Source organism: Mus caroli, chromosome 14, assembly GCF_900094665.2.
Source record: "Mus caroli chromosome 14, CAROLI_EIJ_v1.1, whole genome shotgun sequence".
In the NCBI taxonomy this organism is placed as follows: Eukaryota; Metazoa; Chordata; class Mammalia; order Rodentia; family Muridae; genus Mus; species Mus caroli.
In genome coordinates, this window is record NC_034583.1 from 56,679,279 (window position 1) to 56,698,848 (window position 19,570).

Here is a 19,570-nt window from a genome sequence, read left to right on the forward strand (position 1 = left end):
ACATTTTTAAAGTACATTTGCTCAGTAGGGGATGGGAAATCGAAAAGGGACTCACTTTTTCCCAAATGAAAGAAACAATGAGCTGTACCAGGCTTGTGACAATGAGCTTTGATGTGTCTCTCTCCAGTAAAATTTCCATATGCTTTTGGTACAACTTGGTTTTTAAAGTCTGTGAGTATGTGTGTTGTGCAGTGTGTGCATGCTGTGCACATGTGTGTGGAGGTCAGAGGACAACTTGGAGGAGTTGCCTGTCACCTTCTGTTTTGTTGCGGTAGGGTCTCTGGTTTCGGCTGGGCTGTGTATGCCAGGCTGGCTAACCAGAGCTTCTGGGTGATTCCCATCTCTGTCTCCCGACACAGTGGGAGTATGGGATCACAGCTAGAGGATGCCACGGCTGACTTTTCACATACTTTTGTTTTTCACAACTCTGAGATGCCAGATTTGTATATGTTCTAACTTCTGGACTATCTCCCTAGTTTGCAGCTGGATCAACTCCAAAGCTGAAGTCAGGAGAGCTACCCGAGTGAGTATTCGCAAGCCATTGGCAAGCTGTCCGCTACAGATGAGAAGCAAGTCAGATTGGGCAGCTCTGCACCAAGGTGGCAGGAGCAAGCCAGCTCATCTTCCTCAGGAGGTGGCCTTGGCCTGAACAACAGAGGTCTCTGAAAGTCACAGTGGCAAGTCACAGTGACAACTATGCCAAGTGTTACATAGGCCAGGAACCCTGGAGGTCACAAGAGAAGCTGGGTCAGGAGCTGAGATGCTTGGTGAAGCTCAGCGTCTTCTGTGGACTTGTCCAGCCTTCAGAGACTTGTGCCAAGGCGGGCTGAGGGAGAACTGAGAAGAGGAGCCTTGGATTATGGGGGCTGAGTATCCAGGCTGGGCACCGAGGTCCACAAAAAGGGAAGGGTGGGTGTCTCAGGCCCTGGGCAGTCTTGTTTTAAATTCTTGCTCTAAGGGGGCCACCTTTAAAAACAAACATTGTACACGCCTGTCTTTCTGATAGCTTCTTTGTGTGTTTTGATTCACTTGGGTGAGATGATTCATTCTCTGGGTGAGAGATGAGCAAGGGAGCCCCAGGAACACATGTGTGCTAGGCACGCTGCAGGAAGGGAGTCCTAGCCCTGCGCTGGCCCAGCATGCGCCGACTCCAGTAACGAGTGCGAAGGCTGGGGAAGGCTGGGGTGCGCGCTTCATTAGCTTAATACTTTTATATTTTATGGGGGAAATCGATAACTAAGAAATAGCTAAATTCCCTGCACTATGTTTTTGGAGCGTGGCTGGAGTGCCACAGTGCGCCCTCCAAGAAGCTGCTGTCACTCGCCTTCAGCAGCGTAATGAGATGGGAAATGGCACCCGGGGGAGACAGCCAGTGTCACAGGCTGGGAGCAAAACCTGTAAATTCCTGACAAATGCCATCACATTTACAGGACGAGGGAAAAGGCACCACACGACGACTCTTCTTTCATGCTGAAGACTTTATTTTTCAGACCTTTTAGGGAACAGTTTTCACTAAACACTGCTGGAAAGGACAGATGCCCAGGCAAGATGGGCTGTCTCTCAGAGCCTGGCCTCCTCAGGGGACAAACTGAATGGTGATGAAGGCTCTGGAAAGCCCATGTTCTCCATGCAGGTCAGCCAGGCCTCCTTCCACACACTAGCCTAGCTTTTACCTTCTTCATGCAGCACCATCAACACCGCCTACTTCACAGAACTAACATGCAGAGACGCTTCTGAGCATGGACTGCTCCTGACCAGGGCCTTGGGCTCTAGCTGTGGATTCTGGACCATGTCTGCTCAGGACAGATGAACTGGCTGGCACAAGCTAGCCCAGCACGCTGGAGGTAGTTCACACTGTCCTGCAGGTGTCAGGGGTATGGACATACAGACTTTCACAGACGTGAGACAAAGGAAAGGCTTCCAAGATGGCCCTGGTCAGGGCAGGCTTCTGACAGGATGGGCTGGAGACGGCTGGCATCAAGCATATTAACACAACCCACTACCTCAGCTCTTCTTTCTCCAAACACAGCACATTTCAAGACACGGCACAGCCACTGAGATTTCCAGTGCAAAGCTCATTTCCTAAATTCCAGGGTGAATGTGCATGTAGTTAAAGGGCAGGGAGTCATGTCTGACAGCTTGTCTATGCTGCAGTCTGGCTTTCATCTTTGGATATATAAATAATCTTCTCCCGAGGCTGCCCCTCAGATGACGATCACGAGTGACGATGGCCAAAGGAGTTGATTTGCTCTGGTCACAGCGTCTGAGCCAAAATGGGTCACCTGCAGCCTTCATGCAGAATTTAGAAACTGGAAAAATCGTTTAAGCCTTAAAGCCAGAAGAGGCCCCATGGGCACATAAAGAGGTGGGTTTGGCCTCTGTCACAGGGGTCAGCGTAGTGAGCGGCAGCCACCGCAGGGGGAGGGCAGAGGACCGTCCAGGAGTGTGCAGGCCATTTACCTCCTCAGCCTCTGCTGAGACTGCACTTGAATCTTCTGTCAGGGAGGATGCTGCAAGAAGGTAGACTGGGTGGTCATTATTTTAGCATCTTTACCATGTAGGGGCCTTGTAATCTGTAGCCAATCTTTCGGTAGTAATTTCTTGTGCCGACCCCTGCAGGGAAAACAAAGTACCAGAGCTCTAGTCAGCCTAATTTTAGCAGCCCTCAGAAGTCAGCTGTGAACCCCTCGGCCTCGAGCCCTGTCTCTTATCCAAACTGCACTACTGTCCAAACCGAATCTCATATAGAAACTTGCCCTATTTCTATTACGCTGGCTTCCATGAACATAGACTCTGCTGTGGGAGAAATGCCCTTTCCTAACAGCTAGCACAGGACCAGGGTATATGGCAGCACATTTGTGTAGGCACAACAGATGCACCAATATTGTTCAGCACTGCAGTAGGGAACACAGCACAAGAAGACGAGAGTTCACATCCAAGAGGCCCGTATTGCAAACAGTTTTCTGGAAATGAATGAGAAGGCAGATGGGAAATGGGATTTCCGCACAGCTTGTGGCTACTGTCTGAGGTGCTGGGAGTACATGAGGGGTCACGGGAGAAAGCTTGGCATCCTTTGGCTTAACTCAGTTCCCGCACTACTGAGAGTTACTACATGATGCAGGGTAAGGGCTCAGCCCCACATGGCTGCCTCAACCTCAGACATCAGTTGTAAGTACACTATCTTCAACCCAAACACTCAAGAACACTGTCTGTTTCTATCCACTTCAGAATGTTTTAAGCATTAGGACAGATGGACAGATGGATAGATGCAGCTCACTAGGACTGACTCTAACCAGGCATACATACTGCCTTGCACATTTCTACCAGTCATGTATTATTATGATTTCTGTCTGACATGGGCAGGTGCAGGAGAAGGAGACAATAGACATATGAATAACAGGCATGGACAACAGCTCAGACTCAGTGAGAAGAGGAAGGCTCAAACTGCCAAAGGAACAATTTTCCCCAAGTTCTAGATCATAGACATACTCCAAGAACCAGCAGATATCCACCTTAGTGAAAAGAGAAATGCTATGTCCGGCAGGTGACATAATATTCTAACACTCCAAGATAAGAGAGAACTCAAGTATCAACTACAGGTGGATATACGCACAAGGGAATATAACACAGCAGTGAAAAAGCAACTGTAGTCTGTCTACGTATCCATGTTGAGACATTTCTCTCAGGACTGTGCCAGATCTAAAACATTCCATTTACACAAAATTTAGGCATAGGAAACTCCAAAATTTGGTCAGATCATGGTTACATTTGAAAGATGCTAAGGGTTCAGGGCCTCACGGTGCTGAGAATGCTGTTACTGATCTAAGTAGTGGTGACACTTATTAATGAAGCCACCTTCTTGGCACCTCACCTCACTGTGTATGTCACTCCTCATTACAAAACCTTAGGGGCACAGCCATTTAATACATACACGAAAGTGTTCCAAGAACTCAGCTGCCTGAAGGATCCAGGAAACTAAGGCAGATTGGGTACAGAGAGGAGGCAGCTAAGAAGTCGGGACCAGGACAACCCAGTGTGTTCCAGGTACAGACATGGTCACCTGTGCCCAGTTCCTTCTAGAACACTGTTTACCAGAAACTGAACAGCAAATTCTATGCCTGACTCACTCTCACTAGACACAGGAGCTTCTTATAGGTGGCATCACTTCTAGTGAAAGCCAGAGCAGGTGAGACTTATGTAGAAGTCAGTGTCCTTCCTTGTGACCCACGTGCGTGTGTGAGGACAAGAAGAGATAATCCCACCTGTCAAGCCATCAGAAAGAAATCTGAATCCAGAGCCTAGGATCACCAATGGCAGGTAGATCCTAAACACTGAATTCCTGTCTGAAATGTAATACAAGGACAGAACTGGCGGATCAGGCTAACCCACTGACCTGCCCTGCTGCCTACCAGCTACCCCTCTGCAGCCCTTGCTCACATGCCCTCCAGTCCCAGCTCAGGTACTGGGGACCCTCTAGGCAGAGGCTTCCCCCAGTTATCAGGATTAACGCCTCTCCTGACTGGCTAGAAGGACAGGCTTTAATCACAGCGACATTGTTTCAGTACTGAATGTTCTATCCCCCTGTGTCTCTGCCTCCCCTCCTGGAGTGTCAGGTCTTTAAGCCAATGGCTTCTGTCACTAGGGTTATTACAGTGGCTAGCACATAATCAGGATGTAGCTAATGTCTGGGGACCTATTATACACTCATTATTTTCATGTTGTGCACACACAGAGCAGTGTGCTCCTGCAGGACACACTGTAGAAAACGAGAACTGAGTTGGCACTTTGAGGCAGAGGATGGGGGGAGACGACATACAGATAGGAGGGCTACACACAGACGGTGGAAGGACTACACACAGACGGTGGAAGGACTACACACAGACAGTGGGAGGACTACACACAGACGGTGGGAGGACTACACACAGACAGTGGGAGGACTACACCAGACGGTGGGAGGACTACACCAGACGGTGGGAGGGCTACACACAGACGGTGGGAGGACTACACCAGACGGTGGGAGGACTACACACAGACNGGACTACACCAGACGGTGGGAGGGCTACACACAGACGGTGGGAGGACTACACCAGACGGTGGGAGGACTACACACAGACGGTGGGAGGACTACACACAGACGGTGGGAGGGCTACACACAGACGGTGGGAGGACTACACACAGACGGTGGGAGGACTACACACAGACGGTGGGAGGACTACACACAGATGGTGGGAGGACCACACCAGACGGTGGGAGGACCACACCAGACGGTGGGAGGACAACTCTTTGGAACCTTACAGATCCCCACTTTGCTGGCTGAGAGGAGCCATTTCCCATGGACTTATTTACGCTGTAAGGGTCTCAAGCATCCGGCAGTGAAGGCACAGGTCTACTGACCCTGCAAGCAGTCATGCTGGCTCACCCTGATACTTGGCTCCTTACTTTCTGTTTGGGAGTGTCCCAAATGATCCACTAGATTTACTTACGTTCAGGTCAGGACACACATAATTCTGCTTGTTTGTATGTTCCCCATCAAAGCGAGACGGTGGCCTAGTTTTAAGATCTGCAGCTGGGCAGAGTGTTTTCATATAATCCAGGCCTAGAGAAGCCTGGATAACCAGGAATGTGAATAATGGGGAGAGCTGTGAGTCCCCAGGTGTGTGGTTAAGACATGGGCTTTCCTGGAGCTCACGGGAACATTTCTCAGCAATGATTCCAAGTGAGCCTCTTGCTCCTGGGACTCTATTCCTTCACATAGAACTGGGTTCTTGAGACCAGGTTGGGAGAGGCATTGGCTACACTGGAACCATCTCTGGTCAGCTTAGCTTTGTACTCAGGAACACACAGCAGCCCGACAGCTCCTGGGACTCTGAAAGGTTTGGAGTCCTATGGAATTCCTAGCTTCTGTCTGGTCCAAACTCCATCTTCCCCCTGCATTTATGCATCCTGATTCATGCTGTTAAGACATGGCCACTTCTCCAATCTGAAGGACAAACTGGCAGTGTTGTGCCTGCTCTTGGCCAGCTGGAAAGAGAGTCACTGGCTGGGTGAAGGCCTTATCTGACTCCCTTCTGCCTTTGTGGGGCTCCATCTCAGGCAAAGTCCTCCGTCACGGTAACTTTCCTTGTGTTAGTCAGCCAGGAGAAAGCAATTACCCTTTGGAGCTGACGTCAGTAGCCTCCTGGACCATGCTGACGTGCTAGGCTGTCTTGGTCTCAGATCAGCCTGACTGTTGCTGCCTCTCCCCTGCAGAAGAAACACACAGTTGTGCAAGCAGGAGCTCTCCACTCCATCGCTCCTGTGGGCTGCTGCAAAATCCCTAGGCTCGGAATGAGCAGGGCTCAAGTGCTCTCAGTTGTGGTCACTGGGATGCTCACTGTAGAGTCCCCAGTTATCAGAATAGTATCAAAGGTCGGGTGGTCACTGTAGAGTCTCCACTTATCACAATAGTATCAAAGGTAGGGAGGGACACAGCCTGAAGTCTACCTTTGTTTATTTTCAGAGTTACTTAGTCCACCATCAGAACTTATCCATGTCACAAGGACCTTATTTTTATTGTAGGCAGAGTAAAAATTTTTATGTTCACTACTTTGCCAGCTATGACAATTCAAAGTGAGGCAAGAGGAAAAGGAACACCACCAAACTGTCTGTAGCACTGTCCTCAGACGTCACTCTAGTAAACAGCCTGTGTTATCTCCTTGGCTCCATTTCTGCCCTACATCTTTTGGAAGGAGAAAATACATTTGCATAGACTGAACTGTGTGCAGTTATTAAAATGGCTTCTGCAGTCTTCTTTCAAGGGAATGCTGACCTAGGCAAAGTAGAAATTAGAAGGAGAGGGTGTGACTCATTCCATAAGGGGCCACTCAGCATGGAGTGGGGAAGCCCCCGTCCCTAGATGATCTCTAATTCTGGCTGCCAAGGCCCACCAGCCTCCTAGGGCATCTGCAACCATCAGAGACCGCATCTTCAATCCCTTCTCTTTGCTGAATGTGCTTACTCTCCAAGCCCCTGATGTAGAGAGAAGCCCCCTGCTTTCTGATCCACTCTCCTGATACCTCCTAGCTTAAGACATAGCTCTGCCTGCTCGAAGAAAGGACTCAAGATTCTTTGCTAAATGCCCCAACCACTGCCTATGGGAGATTAATTACAGATTGCATGAGGTCTAGGAAATGGTGTGTGTGTGTGTGTGTTTGTGTGCTCTTGCACATGAAGATTAAAACAATTAACCAAGACACAAATGGAACAAATCCACTTGTTTGAGTTCTACACTACTGAGAAGATGGTTCAGAGGGTGATGCATATGCAAGGGTTGTTAGAGAACATGGGCTCAGATGCTCAGCAACCATGTTAAAGGGTGGGTGTGGCTGTGCACGTGTGTTGGGATGGAGAAGGACTAGACTGGCTGCCAGCCTTGCTCTAAGGGATAGTAATGTTCTCCTCTGGCTGCTGCCCTCATACATGAACCCCCACTGCCCACACAACAGTTCTTTCTTCTTTGGAGGGAGGGAGGGAGCAGGCAATGGAGGGTCCTGTTGGTGGGCTGCCTCAACCCACTGGAAGCCAGCTCTTTGTTTCTAAGGGGATCAATTACATAGCTGAGAACACTTAAATAACTCTACTTTTCCTTTGAAAAGCAAGATAAATCAAGAGCTAGAAGCTCTTGTGACTTTAATTCCATCGAGAAAAGAAAGAGTGTGACAGTCAGGACCTGTGACAGGTCCTGACTTTTTTTTGCATGTGGCTGTGCAAGGGGTCATCTGCAGCTCCCTTACCCAGATGCCCAAGTCAAGATTTCATCCCCAGGGCAACAGCATAAGAGCTCCGGCAATCCGGAGGTTATTAAGTTATGGGGTGGGAGTCCCATGAATGGCACTTGGGCCCTTACAGAGGATAGAGGAAGCCTGTTTATCTTTTTGCCCTTCAGCCATGTGAAGACACAGAGGTGTCCCCTCAGATGATTGGCTTGCATAGGACACCAAGCGTGTAGCCTTTGTTATCAGTGGAGCTTGGTCCTGGACTTTGCACTTCCAGAACTGTAGTAGCTAAACCTCTCCTGCTCCTGTGAGTAACTGTCACAGCAGCCCGACAGACTAAGATACACAGGCAGGGCCAAACAACTCACAGCCCCATAAAGAATAGGCTTCCCTCTCCATCTGGTGCAGGTAATAGCCAAGCTTTTTAAAATGAAATTTAAAAGGGGTCAGTTTCAACTACATGAATGTTACTCCAACTGGAAAGTCAAGCAATCAACCCTTCACATAGATGGAAACACAAACAAACCCAGGCTGGGGTTTCAACTGGAAAAAGACATGGGACAGAAGTGTAACCAACCAGAGGAAGAGATAAGGCTGGGATCCCAGACGAACGTGTGCTTACACGGCACAGCCTGGTATTCTTCAAGGAAAGAACACGTTCGTACATGATGCAGACATTTTCATGCCGACAAGGAAAGGATTAGAAACCTGGAGGTGTACTCCTGCTTGCTGACATTTCTTTTCTTGGGGTACACGGATGCCCTTTATTGTTAGCAACGTTAGCTGGACTGAATGAAGATTGAGCCCACATCACCACACTCCCACAGCCAAACTTGAAGTGAGAAAGACAAAACATGCTAATCCTTTCTTTGAAGCTGAAATCAGAGTTTTGAAAAATAGATATAAAAGTCTGAGGTGATGATCACTTCATCACCATCATCATCATCACCATCATCATCATCACCATCATCAAAACCCAGGGAAATAGACCAATGAAAAGAAACTGTATTTTAATTACTTATGGTTCAGCTATGTATGGAAGGCTTGCTATATGCGGAGTGTTAACACGGGGAAATAGTCATTAGTTTCATTCATTTACTGTTGCATGTCATTGACCCACAAGGACGGCAATATTTCACGCAAAACCACACTGACATGGAAGATAGGGAAAGGCTTTTACTCTCAACATCTGAAAAGAATCAGTTAATGGAATGACAATTTTCCTCCTGTTCTGAGAGAGAGGGAGAGAGAAAGCTTATAACACTGATAATGGTTAGCCACATAGGACTGACTCCTCAAGGTTGCTAGTTATGGCAAGTCATTAAAGTCTCAACTGGAAAGAGGGCACTTGCAGCCTAACTCTGCTCTGCACACTGCAATGGCTCTTTGAAGATGACACAGTAAAAGGAACCAAGAGCCGAAGCAGGTAACTTAGAAGTTCTATTTGGATTTCCCAGACTGTCCTCGCCCACGACGATGCCCTGGAGGGTGAGGTTGTTGGCACCCTACATGCTTTTTGTTTTAATTTTTTTTTTTTTTTACTTATTCATTTTACATCCTACTCATTGCCCCCCTTCCCGGTCACCCCTTCCCCTTCTCCTCTGAGTGGGTGGTGGCCTCCCTGGGTATCTCGCCACATGTAAGGGGTCTTCACTCAACTGTGGGATCACATACTTAACCATGGAAAGAATATGACCAGCTAGCTAAGAGTTCTGTATCTGACAAGGACAACGAAGGGAGGGAGACAGTCCCAGATAGACAAAGGCTAAGGCGTTTTGTTGCCAGAACTGCACGTGAGAAAGGCTGACGGAACCTGGAGCAACATGAACTAAAGGAAGGGCACACAAGCAAACAGGAAAGCCACTGGTTTTGTAGTTTTGACTTGTCAATTCTCTTTGCTTCTGATGGAATTTAAAAGCAAATTCATATAGCAATAATTGTGAATCTGTTGATGGACAGTCTGTGGTAAGACAACACACAGTGGGGACAGATGGGCTGGGGTCCAGCGCTTGCAGGACAGCCATCAGTAGAGCAAGCGGCTTCAGAGGGGCCTGTGGTGTGTTCTGTGGGGAAATCATGTCAGGCCAGAAAACACTGAAGCCTAACAAATACTCTTTTCTACCACAATGCAATAAACCAGAACTCAATAACAGGAAGAAGGGAGACGTTGGAGCTGACAAGTGGGAGGGGAAACCAAAGGCAGGACCTCAAGCTACAGTGTCCACAGGTGGCTATGATGGTGTGGGACTCTGGTGATGCAGTAGTTCTGGGGCTGCCCATGCTTTATAGCTACCCAAGGAGACCTTGGCACCCATGCACTTGTGAGGCATGCTGCCAAGCTGGAAGGTTCTTAAGACATCAACTTCTCTGTAGATGCAGAGAAGGAGCCCATGCTTTGGGTCAGCTGGTGCACACCAAGACGTAAAGGATTCCAGGGAGGATTGTCACGGAGGCGGGGTGGTGTTGCCCCATCTTTAAGTCTCCAGGCTTTCTCTCTGCCTCAAATGTCCTAGGACTTGGTACTAAGGTTTAGACCTGGACAATTACTTGTGAGGCTGAGGGCAATTCACACACACACAAGCACGCACGCACGCGCGCGCGCGCACACACACACACTTGCACACACAATGAAAACTGCAGAATTCATAATAAACATGTGGAAATGAAGTAATATACTCTTACTTGACCAAGGTGCCAAAGAAGTAATGCCAGGGAACTGAGAGAGCAAGAGCCACGAGGGTGAGTGCAGAGCAGGTTGGTGCTCACTCCCATAATCCTAGCACTCAGGAGGCTGAGGAGGACAGATGCCAGATGCTTATGGTGAGGCTGGGACACACAGTGAGTTCTAGACCAATCTGGGCCTCAGAGAAAGACCCAAGCCTTTTTTTGTTAAAAAACTGAATGCATTTTTTCTCAGAATCACTGAGTCCAGCAAAGGTGGCATTCAGAGGGAAATGTTTAGCTGAAAACAGTTATACTAAAAGAAGAAATATCTCAAAATCGAAAATGGGGGGAGATAAAAAATGAGAAGATTAAACTTAAAGCTCGCACAAGAAAGGCAATGATAGAAACTGGGGAGAAAATACTGAACAGAAAATAAACTCAAAAGTTCATTCCTAAAACTGCCCAACCTTACCGCAGAGAAAATGCCTTTAAAACAGAAATAGACAGGGACATTGCTTACATTCACACACACACACACACACACACACACACAAATGAGCAAACAACTAAATGTTAAACAACGGTTACAAGAGGGGCTGGTGAGATGGCTCAAGGGTGAAGGTGCTGACCACCAGGACTGGTCATCTGAGTTCAATCCCTGGGTCTCACACAAGGGGGAAGGAAAGGTGTCCTTAGACATCTGCACATGTGCTGTGACACACACAAGTGCCTCCCCTGCTAAATAAATGTACTGAAATATTTTAATAAAGAGGAGGCATTACTCCTGTGTTCATAAGAGAAATGTAATTATACTAGCATCCTATGGAAGACTGTAAACAAGCACACCGAGCAACCCAGATTAAATGGACAAACACTTCAGGAACAGACACAGAAGTGGATGGAGAACAAAGTCCAGACCGCAGTAAAGAGAATCAGGCTCATGATCACGGAACATTTCTCTCTATTCCTTAAATAAATGTATGGCTGGGAAGTTAGGATCAAATGGCTTTAGGTAAATTCTATCAAGCATTTAAAAAGAATTAGTATCAATTCTTCCCAAGTACTTTCAGACAACGGAGAAGGACTCTCTTCTCTTCGGTGTCAGAGCCGAGGTGCTCATGCTGACAGTCTTGTCCAGGACACCCAGGCTCTGAAGCCATTCCAGCTAATGTCTGTCACAGCACAGCCCAGGGGAAAGCCATCTCTATATCCTGCTGACGTTCTTACAAAGCACCATGAAGCAAATCATTTATTTCTGCTTTAAACCACTAGATTTGAAGCAAGGGAAGGATTGGTTTGTCAAATAATTCAAACCAGTAACCTGTATGAGTCACAGGAGCAGGGACGGCCCTCACAGGGGCAGGAGCAGCCCTCACAGGCGCAGCTCTGGGGGCCTGGACTGCTATGCCAACCATTCCTAAGGGGGTGCAACTACACACCCACTTCAAAGCTCAGGGGCAGAATGTATTCCACAGCCACCATCTTAAACCCTCAAGCCCAACTCCTCTCAGAGAGAGGAGAACGGCTATCAGAGTCCAGAGCTCAGGCCAGGATTCCAGAAGAGTGAAAATGTGCTCTGTGATGTGACAGAAGCAAAAATCCCCCAACTGAAAGACTCCGAGAACGCTCGGCTTGCAGGGCTGCAGCAACATTTAACAATATCTAGTCACCTTAATTAAGAGGAAGAATCCTGCCTGTAATAGATATAAAAATAAGGCCTTATTAAATTAAATGAGTTAAGACAATGTCAAATGTTTCTAGAGAAGAAAAAAAGAAACCCAACTGTCTTCCTAGGAGAGTTAATGAGTTAAGATTGCAATAAAACATTAAAAAAGACATTATTTCATGATCAATATTGCAATAAAACATTAAAAAAGTAGAAATGTAAATACATAAAATATCAAAATAAAAAAACTCAAAAAAACCAAAACCCACCAACCAAACTAACAAAAAACCAAAAAAGACCAAAGTCTTAGAGAAGGCTTGCTTCCCCAGCAAGAAGCCTGAGAAGCACCCTCTTTACAATAAAGGCAGGCAGCCATGAGCTCAAAGCTCCTAGACTTTTAGGGATATTAGCACAGAGCACATGGTACGACCCATTCTTTATGCTAAGCTGAAAATATATAACCACCACTGCCAAAATCCACAGGCTAGGTACAGGACTAGCTGGGTACTAGTACAGGACTAGCTGGGTACTAGTAGGCACAGGACTGGGGAGAAGCCTACTACAGTACGGCCATGGGAGCAAGGCTGGCCTTTGGATGGTGAAACAGACATTTATCAAACACAAGAAGGCTAAAAGATAAATGCCACAGTGTGGTCCTTTCCCTGCTGACAGGCCATTACAACCAGCGCTACTGCTTCTGCTAAGGAAATGTCCCCAAGATCCAAATGGTGGCCTACTGAGAAATACTGCGGCCACGAGCACTAAGGACGGTCACGTGATGCTTACTGTGGGATGGTCTAATGCAAAATGCTGCAAACTGGTGTCTCATTTATCTACAGTAAACTGGTACCTGACTCATCATAAGGGACACGTGTCAAACCAGGAAATAAAGACTCCCCAGATGAGCTAAGCAATAATGCCTCCACAGCTGAGCTACGACGGACATCAATTAGAAAACATGCACTCAATTTGTTATCTAGCTGAACAGCATTCTATGCCATCAATGCCAGTCTGATTAATAATGATGCTGAATTTAATAGAGGACTTGTGATAGTACAAGTTTTTATGCTGTATCTATTGTCTTTAAAAGCAAGATGATAGTAATAAGAACAATTCCATTGGAGCACACATCTAAAAGACAACATGTATGGTCACTGTTAGAATACCAAAATGGAAGACACAAGGAAGCCAGAAAATGTGCATTCAATTAGGGGATGCTGAGGAGTAATTTACTTACAAGAAAATTATATGAAGGGTGAAGGAGAGAGCACAAAAGAGGAAACCCTTTCTCTTCCTTCCTGCTAAGTCCTGTATTAACACAAATGCACATGTGGCACAAACTGGTTTGCATTTGGCAGGCTTCCTGACCCATTAGCAAACAGTCTGCCATAATAAAGAGAAGCTCTTCTGGGGACTCTGGTAGGATTATGAGTCCATTATCAGGCAGAAGTGGCTACAAATAGACCCTGCTTTTCAACTAGATTATAATGCAAAGAATAAAATAACCTTCACCCAAAATGGAGGGAGCTGTGTAGGAGCCTGGGATACAGGTGAGGTTTCTCAGGTCCAGGAAGTAAATCTCAGCTGGTCAAAGCCTAAGAAACAACTGCTATTTTCTGCCTACACAGGGCATTATTAATCAGCGGTACTGGGGCACAAGACCATTAATTTCTGTCCTAGGAAGCTATATTGGATTATATAAGGCACAGACACACTAATTTTTCACCACTGGGGACGCTAGTCACAGCTTTAGGGCACATGGCTTTGGGTATCATGATAAAGGATGACCTCATATCCATACTGCCTGTTTTACTCACCCTGTATTTTAAATTTTCCTCTCCCCTCCCCATCACTGGCACTGTAACAGATTTAAACAGAATGGCTCTCCCGCTCTGACTTGGAAGACTTCTGACATGAACCACTCAGACCTTTCCTCGTCTCTCACCATCACTGTGTGATCTATCAAGCTTGTACAGCTCTTGGCCAATGGCCATATTAATTTTCTACTTGAAAGATCACAAATAGAATACTGCTTATGACGAAGGTAGTCAGGGAGCTTGGGGAATAGCTGTCTATCTTAGCGCATAGCAATTAGCTTGGCAAACTGAAACAGTAACATGATTGAATCTGATACCTAGCCAAGATTGCCAGAGTGGGGGAAAAAAATCCCTCACTCTGTTGAAGGTGTTAAGTGGCTTTTTAAACAGTGGCTATTGATAGTTATATTTGCCCTTGTAGAAATCGTATGGACATTGTGAAATCAGAATTCTGGTTTCCATGGTGATTATTAGTGATGGCATTTTAAAGATTGTAGTTAGCTTCCACAGTAGAGGTCCTTGCACCTTACAGCATACATGAAGGAAGGAGAAAAAACTGCTTCCTGATGGACGGACTGCTGATCACTATATGTAGGCAAAACAACACATTTTAAAAGTAAATACAACTTGTTCATCTTATGTAGCTGGGAACCCACAGAGACTGTTCAGGTAAACCACTAAGACGGTAAAGCCCTCAATCACAGCTGGGACTAACTGCTTTGTAGTTCACCAAGAGCTAACAGCTACTTCCTACCTATACATTACTTTATAAACTAGCTGGTTTGAGAGCATTGATTTGCCCATTTTTGCGTGCGGGAAGAAGCAATTAATCCTGGTGGAGAAGTGGCCTGGATCTAAGGAAGGAGTTTAGACTCCCTTGGGACTCATCCTCCCTTGCAGATGGGGTCAGTGGTGGAGAGCAGGCTTCCTGCCCATTTGAGCATTCAGTCCCAGAAGGCAGCTCAACATCATGCCTCTTCTTGAGATGAGAGTCTCACTATGTAGCTCATGTTGGCCTTAAACTCACAGCAATCCTCCTGGTTCAGGCTCCAGAGCATGGAGATTATATTTTTATTGTTCCCCTCAACACACCTAGTGATTCTGATGGCAATGAAACAATATTTAATTTTTGCTTTTAAATAATTCTCACACTTAAAGATGACAGTTAACTTTAAAACTGTTTACTAAGCCAATTATACACTTTAAAGTGAGTGAACTTGAATGCCTCTTATGAAAAACTTCATCTGACTGACTGCTTAAAGCAGTTTCAGTTTTTCTCCTCCAGCTTTAGCTGTAGGCTGATTCATCAGGTACACGTGTATACTTTTTAATAAATACATGGAGGTAACAGATGAAAGCAATGTTTTTAAATAGGGAAAATGAGAATATACAGAACCTCTCTGCTCTACAGTGACGTCAATAATACTGTCTAGAGGTAGAGCCCCAGGTCATAAATCTTAGTAGCAGGGAAACCTGCTGCCAGGATGAGGGGAAGCCGGAATGAACCAGAGCAGAATTTTCCAAGTTCTACATAAATGCGTTACTCTTACAGCCAGGCCAACAAAATGATAAATGGTCCTGTCTCTCCTGTCCTCACGAATCATGCCAAGACAGGAAGCCATGCCACCACTGCGTGAGACTTAGAAAAAAAGCTACAACTCATAGAGAGCACTGAGCTTTGAGCTGAGAATAACGTCAGAGAAAGGTGTCAGCTATGGCCAAAGTTATGTCTTCATGATCGATGACTGGGATCAACTGCTTATGAAAACTTTAGCATCACCAATTTCATCATCAAATGCCTCACTGAGAACGAGGATGGAATTATTGAAGAAATTAAAGGATCATCTATGGAAACACACACACACATGCACACGCGCAGCAGCAGCAGCACCAGCAGATTTAGAAAATCCAAAGCCAAGGTGAACAAGTGGAAGGAGAAAGCAACATCAACAACATAGCACAATAACAAACACTTGCTATCCTCTAAGTTCTGAACAACAGATTTCTCAGATCAGGGATACAGGACTAAGAGAAAGAAGATGCACCTGTCACATAGCAAATGTGTCCAATGTTTCCTCAGGAAGGCTGATCAGGGCCAAAGAGGAAGTCAAGGAATCTATATGAAGCTTTCTTTACACAATGGAGTGGGTCCCAGACCAGAGGACAGCCAACGATGCTCACCAACTTTTCTCTCAAAGAACTCACTGTAGTTCCAAGGAGCCCTTCGGGGCTGTTCCTATAGAAACCCATTCTAGCTGGAGAAGAACCCTCTGCAGGGTGCCAGGGGAGGAGACCCAGCATTGCAGCTGACAGAAAGGTTCCCTTGCCCGCTTCTCTAAGTAAGTCACTTCTTGTTATTTTAGGAATTCACCATGCAGATGACATGAAATTGAGCTATCATTTAGATGATGATAAAAAGCTGGTGAGGACAGATGCTGACTGACTCCCACTCAGAAAGACACCCTGCTCAGAGAAAAACAGACTGAGGCTCTTATGTGCAATTAGATTTGACCTCAGGCAAGTCTTGGGTGGATACTTCTGAGGGAAAACGATGTCAGGAAGGCAGTGATGGAAAATGGAAACCTGATTAGGCTCTCAAAGACACTGGAAAGTCACATGACTCAGTGCCATCTGGGGGTTTAGGGCTATGGGCCAGAGTTACAACCTTGATGGCTGGGAAGAAAGGACGGCATCTGGAGAATACTAAAGTCTAGCTTCTCATCCATGGTCTGAGGGCAATCAGAGGCAGCACACTGGCTGCTTAGCAATTGTGGGCTCTCATCCACAACTAGACCTAAAGAGCCAGAATGTGCTAAAATGATTTTTAGCAAGCTCTGTGGGTGATCAGCCCCACCCAGATGTACAGGCATAAGGCCTTCTGAAGCAGCCTGCCCTTCTGTGGTACTTCTGGCCCACTTCAGGGTAAGCTGGAAGAGGGAAACCTTTCTTATTGCTCATCAGGGCTGGCCAGGTTGTCTCAGCCAGGCACTTTGTTGTGGGACTAAAGTAATGGAGAAAAATAAGACAAGCTGGACATGCGAAGACAGATTATCAGTCTGGGTAACATCAAACACCCAGGCAGACTAGATCTTTGCGATGGTAACCAGGAAGACCTGGCCACCAGGTCTTGATTGCCAGTATTGATTTATCGACTGGCAACTTCTTATTGATTTTTTTTTTTAAACCTCATTTCAGCTTTAATTTTCAGAAAAAAAAATTTCTTAGGTCACAAGTAAGCTTTTGGGATGTGGTAGTCAAACAGGAAAACAAAATAAATTCTGGGGTCAAATCTATCCTAAATCTTGATTCTGTGTTCTGCCAGCTTAGGTTCCCCACAGTAATTAGTAATTTTTCTTATAGGGACAGCACACTGAAAAATGTGAATGATCAGTTCTTGCTTCCCCCCAAATCTCCCCTTTGTTTCCTTCTCCAACCATTTAGATGTCCCGATTAGTATGGGGACGTTTCTCTGGGATTCAGAAAACACAAGTCTGTGTAGTTGGCTTAGCAAACGCTGGAGGAACTGAGAACACAGCAGGTTCAGGAAGGCTCTGGAAGACTCCGTGAGAGGCTCTCAGCCTATGCTGGAGGGAAGAACATCCTCACCTCTAATGATGGAACCAACAGGCCTGCTAAGTCACCCCCACTTTATGAGTCTCCCCTTAGCGTATTTTTCCACGACTTCCCACTCTCAGTTCTAAAACACTCGGGTGTACATGCATCTTCCAGTCTTCATTTCCTCATGAATGCTCCTGTGTCTGCCTCATTTTATATTAGTTTGTATTCATCTTTCTCCTGCAAATTTCGTTTTGCCTATTTAATTTTTGAATGCATGGTAGGTCCCTAAGAGGAAGCCTTCTTCCTCCCGTCTCGTCCCAAATAAAGACGCTGACAATCAGGACAACGGCAAGGGCAGCAGCATGAACTACATTCTGCCTTGAATCATCCTGAACCAGCAGCTCCATCTCCACCACTCACATTTCCTCATACAGCAGCTGGCACGAAGCACAATAACCCCAGGTCAGACAAGCAGAAACTGCACCCAGGACACTGGCAGCTGCTCTGAGGAACACAGTGCTTCTAGAAGCACTCACCCAGCTAACTGCTCTCTGACATGTTCCAACGTTTGCACGTAAGTCCCTCTCACTTGTCAGCCTGGATCAATTTGAACACAGTAATCATGGAGAGGCAAGAGATCGAAATCTCAGTGTGAACAGATGAGTAAGAACCCCATCTCTCCAGTCACCTGATATAACTGCCATTTTCCCAGATCCATGCTCTTCCCGAGCGATTCTCTCTGCCTCTTCCATCAGCAGCATGCCGAACCCCTAGAAGGAGCATAAGGGAAGAGAAGGGACCCCAGTAAGCAAGGGCTGCACACCACCTTTTAAAAAGTGACAAAACTCTACCGATGAGCCAGCAGAGTGCACGGATCCCAACCAGAGCACACTCCTGACTTAGTAAAGAAGTCAGCACTCCATCAAGAGCCAGCGTGGCATTTGGGGTGCCGTGCCTGGGGTCTAGGCAGCCCCAGCTGACAGGAGTCTGTGGCAACAGGTCTTATTTATTCAACCTGCCTTCCACTTTTGAAAGGGTTTGGAACGTGGCAAAATTGTTGTAGCATCCCATTTGGTGTTTACCCTAAACCTATTATTACTGCTTTTAACAAATTTTCCTGAAACTGAAAAATACAGATTTCCAACTTTAGGTTGCTAGGGGTTACTTATACAACACAACTGACACCTGCGAATCACTTTCCTGTCATTTGATTCCACAGGAAGTGAACCAGTTTTGTTTGAATCTGATAAAGGGGGTGTATCTGTTATCCTCTGGGACCACATGGGAGCAACATGGAGAAGGATTGCCCCAAAACAACTGAAAAGAAGCCTCTTTCCCACACCCTCTCTCCCTTCTCTCCTCACCAGCTGCTTTAACTTTCCCTATTTCAGGCAATTTCTTAAGTATAACCCAATTAAAGCAGGGTGCAGGATACCTGATGCTGAAATTTAGTGGGGTCCCGGCTGCTCACAGGGACCACACTTCCATACACGTGTAGCTCTCGGACTATGGAAACACCTCCACCCAGTTCAAACCGGAAGGTTTCCTCAGAGCACTTCCGCAGCCTTAGGAGGCCAATCAGAATGTCCTGATCAGGATCTTCGTAGGACAGGAAAGTTTCCCAGCCACCATTGGCAACATAATCTCTCCGTACCAACTCGACCTGGCGGATAAGGAGCCATGAAACATCTCATTCAGAACTAGAGAACCAAGTTCATTTTTATAATTGCAGGAATGTGTTTAGGCTAATGTTCAGCTAGGAACAAAGCATGAATCATCACTAATTATGGCTTTTATTTGCCTCCTCTCAAGTAGCACAGGATTGTTCATGGGCTATTCTAAATGGAGAACAATTTTACAAATATTTGAACTTAATTAACCTTGAGATTCTTACAGATATCCAGCTTAGTGAATGCTTTTATGTAAATTTATGTCCCACAAACTGTCTCTAAGATAAAACTACAGATTAAATCACACACGTGGCTTTTAGGACCCCTCCCCCACTTTGCCTTCAAACTGTCAGTTAATGGTTTCCTTGTCTAGTTCTTACTTCTTCCACTAAAACCTTCTTTGTGTGTACGTGTGTGTGTGTGTGTGTGTGTGTGTGAACT

The 19,570-nt window shown here is 46.2% G+C and overlaps 1 protein-coding gene across 2 annotated transcripts in view; it reads right to left on the bottom strand.

Moving 5' to 3' along the window:
* Nucleotides 1-1,463: 1,463 nt before the first annotated feature.
* The window catches only part of Elp3 (elongator acetyltransferase complex subunit 3), a 62,587-nt gene continuing 44,480 nt past the window's right edge, over nt 1,464-19,570 (bottom strand). For both annotated transcript variants that reach the window (XM_021181881.1, XM_021181880.1), the window contains exons 13-15: nt 18,895-19,122; nt 18,148-18,229; nt 1,464-2,613 (exon numbers count right to left, since the gene is read on the bottom strand). In XM_021181881.1, the coding sequence (XP_021037540.1) occupies nt 2,537-2,613; nt 18,148-18,229; nt 18,895-19,122 (387 nt within the window). In that variant the 3' untranslated portion in view covers nt 1,464-2,536. The remainder of the gene's footprint in view (nt 2,614-18,147; nt 18,230-18,894; nt 19,123-19,570) is intronic.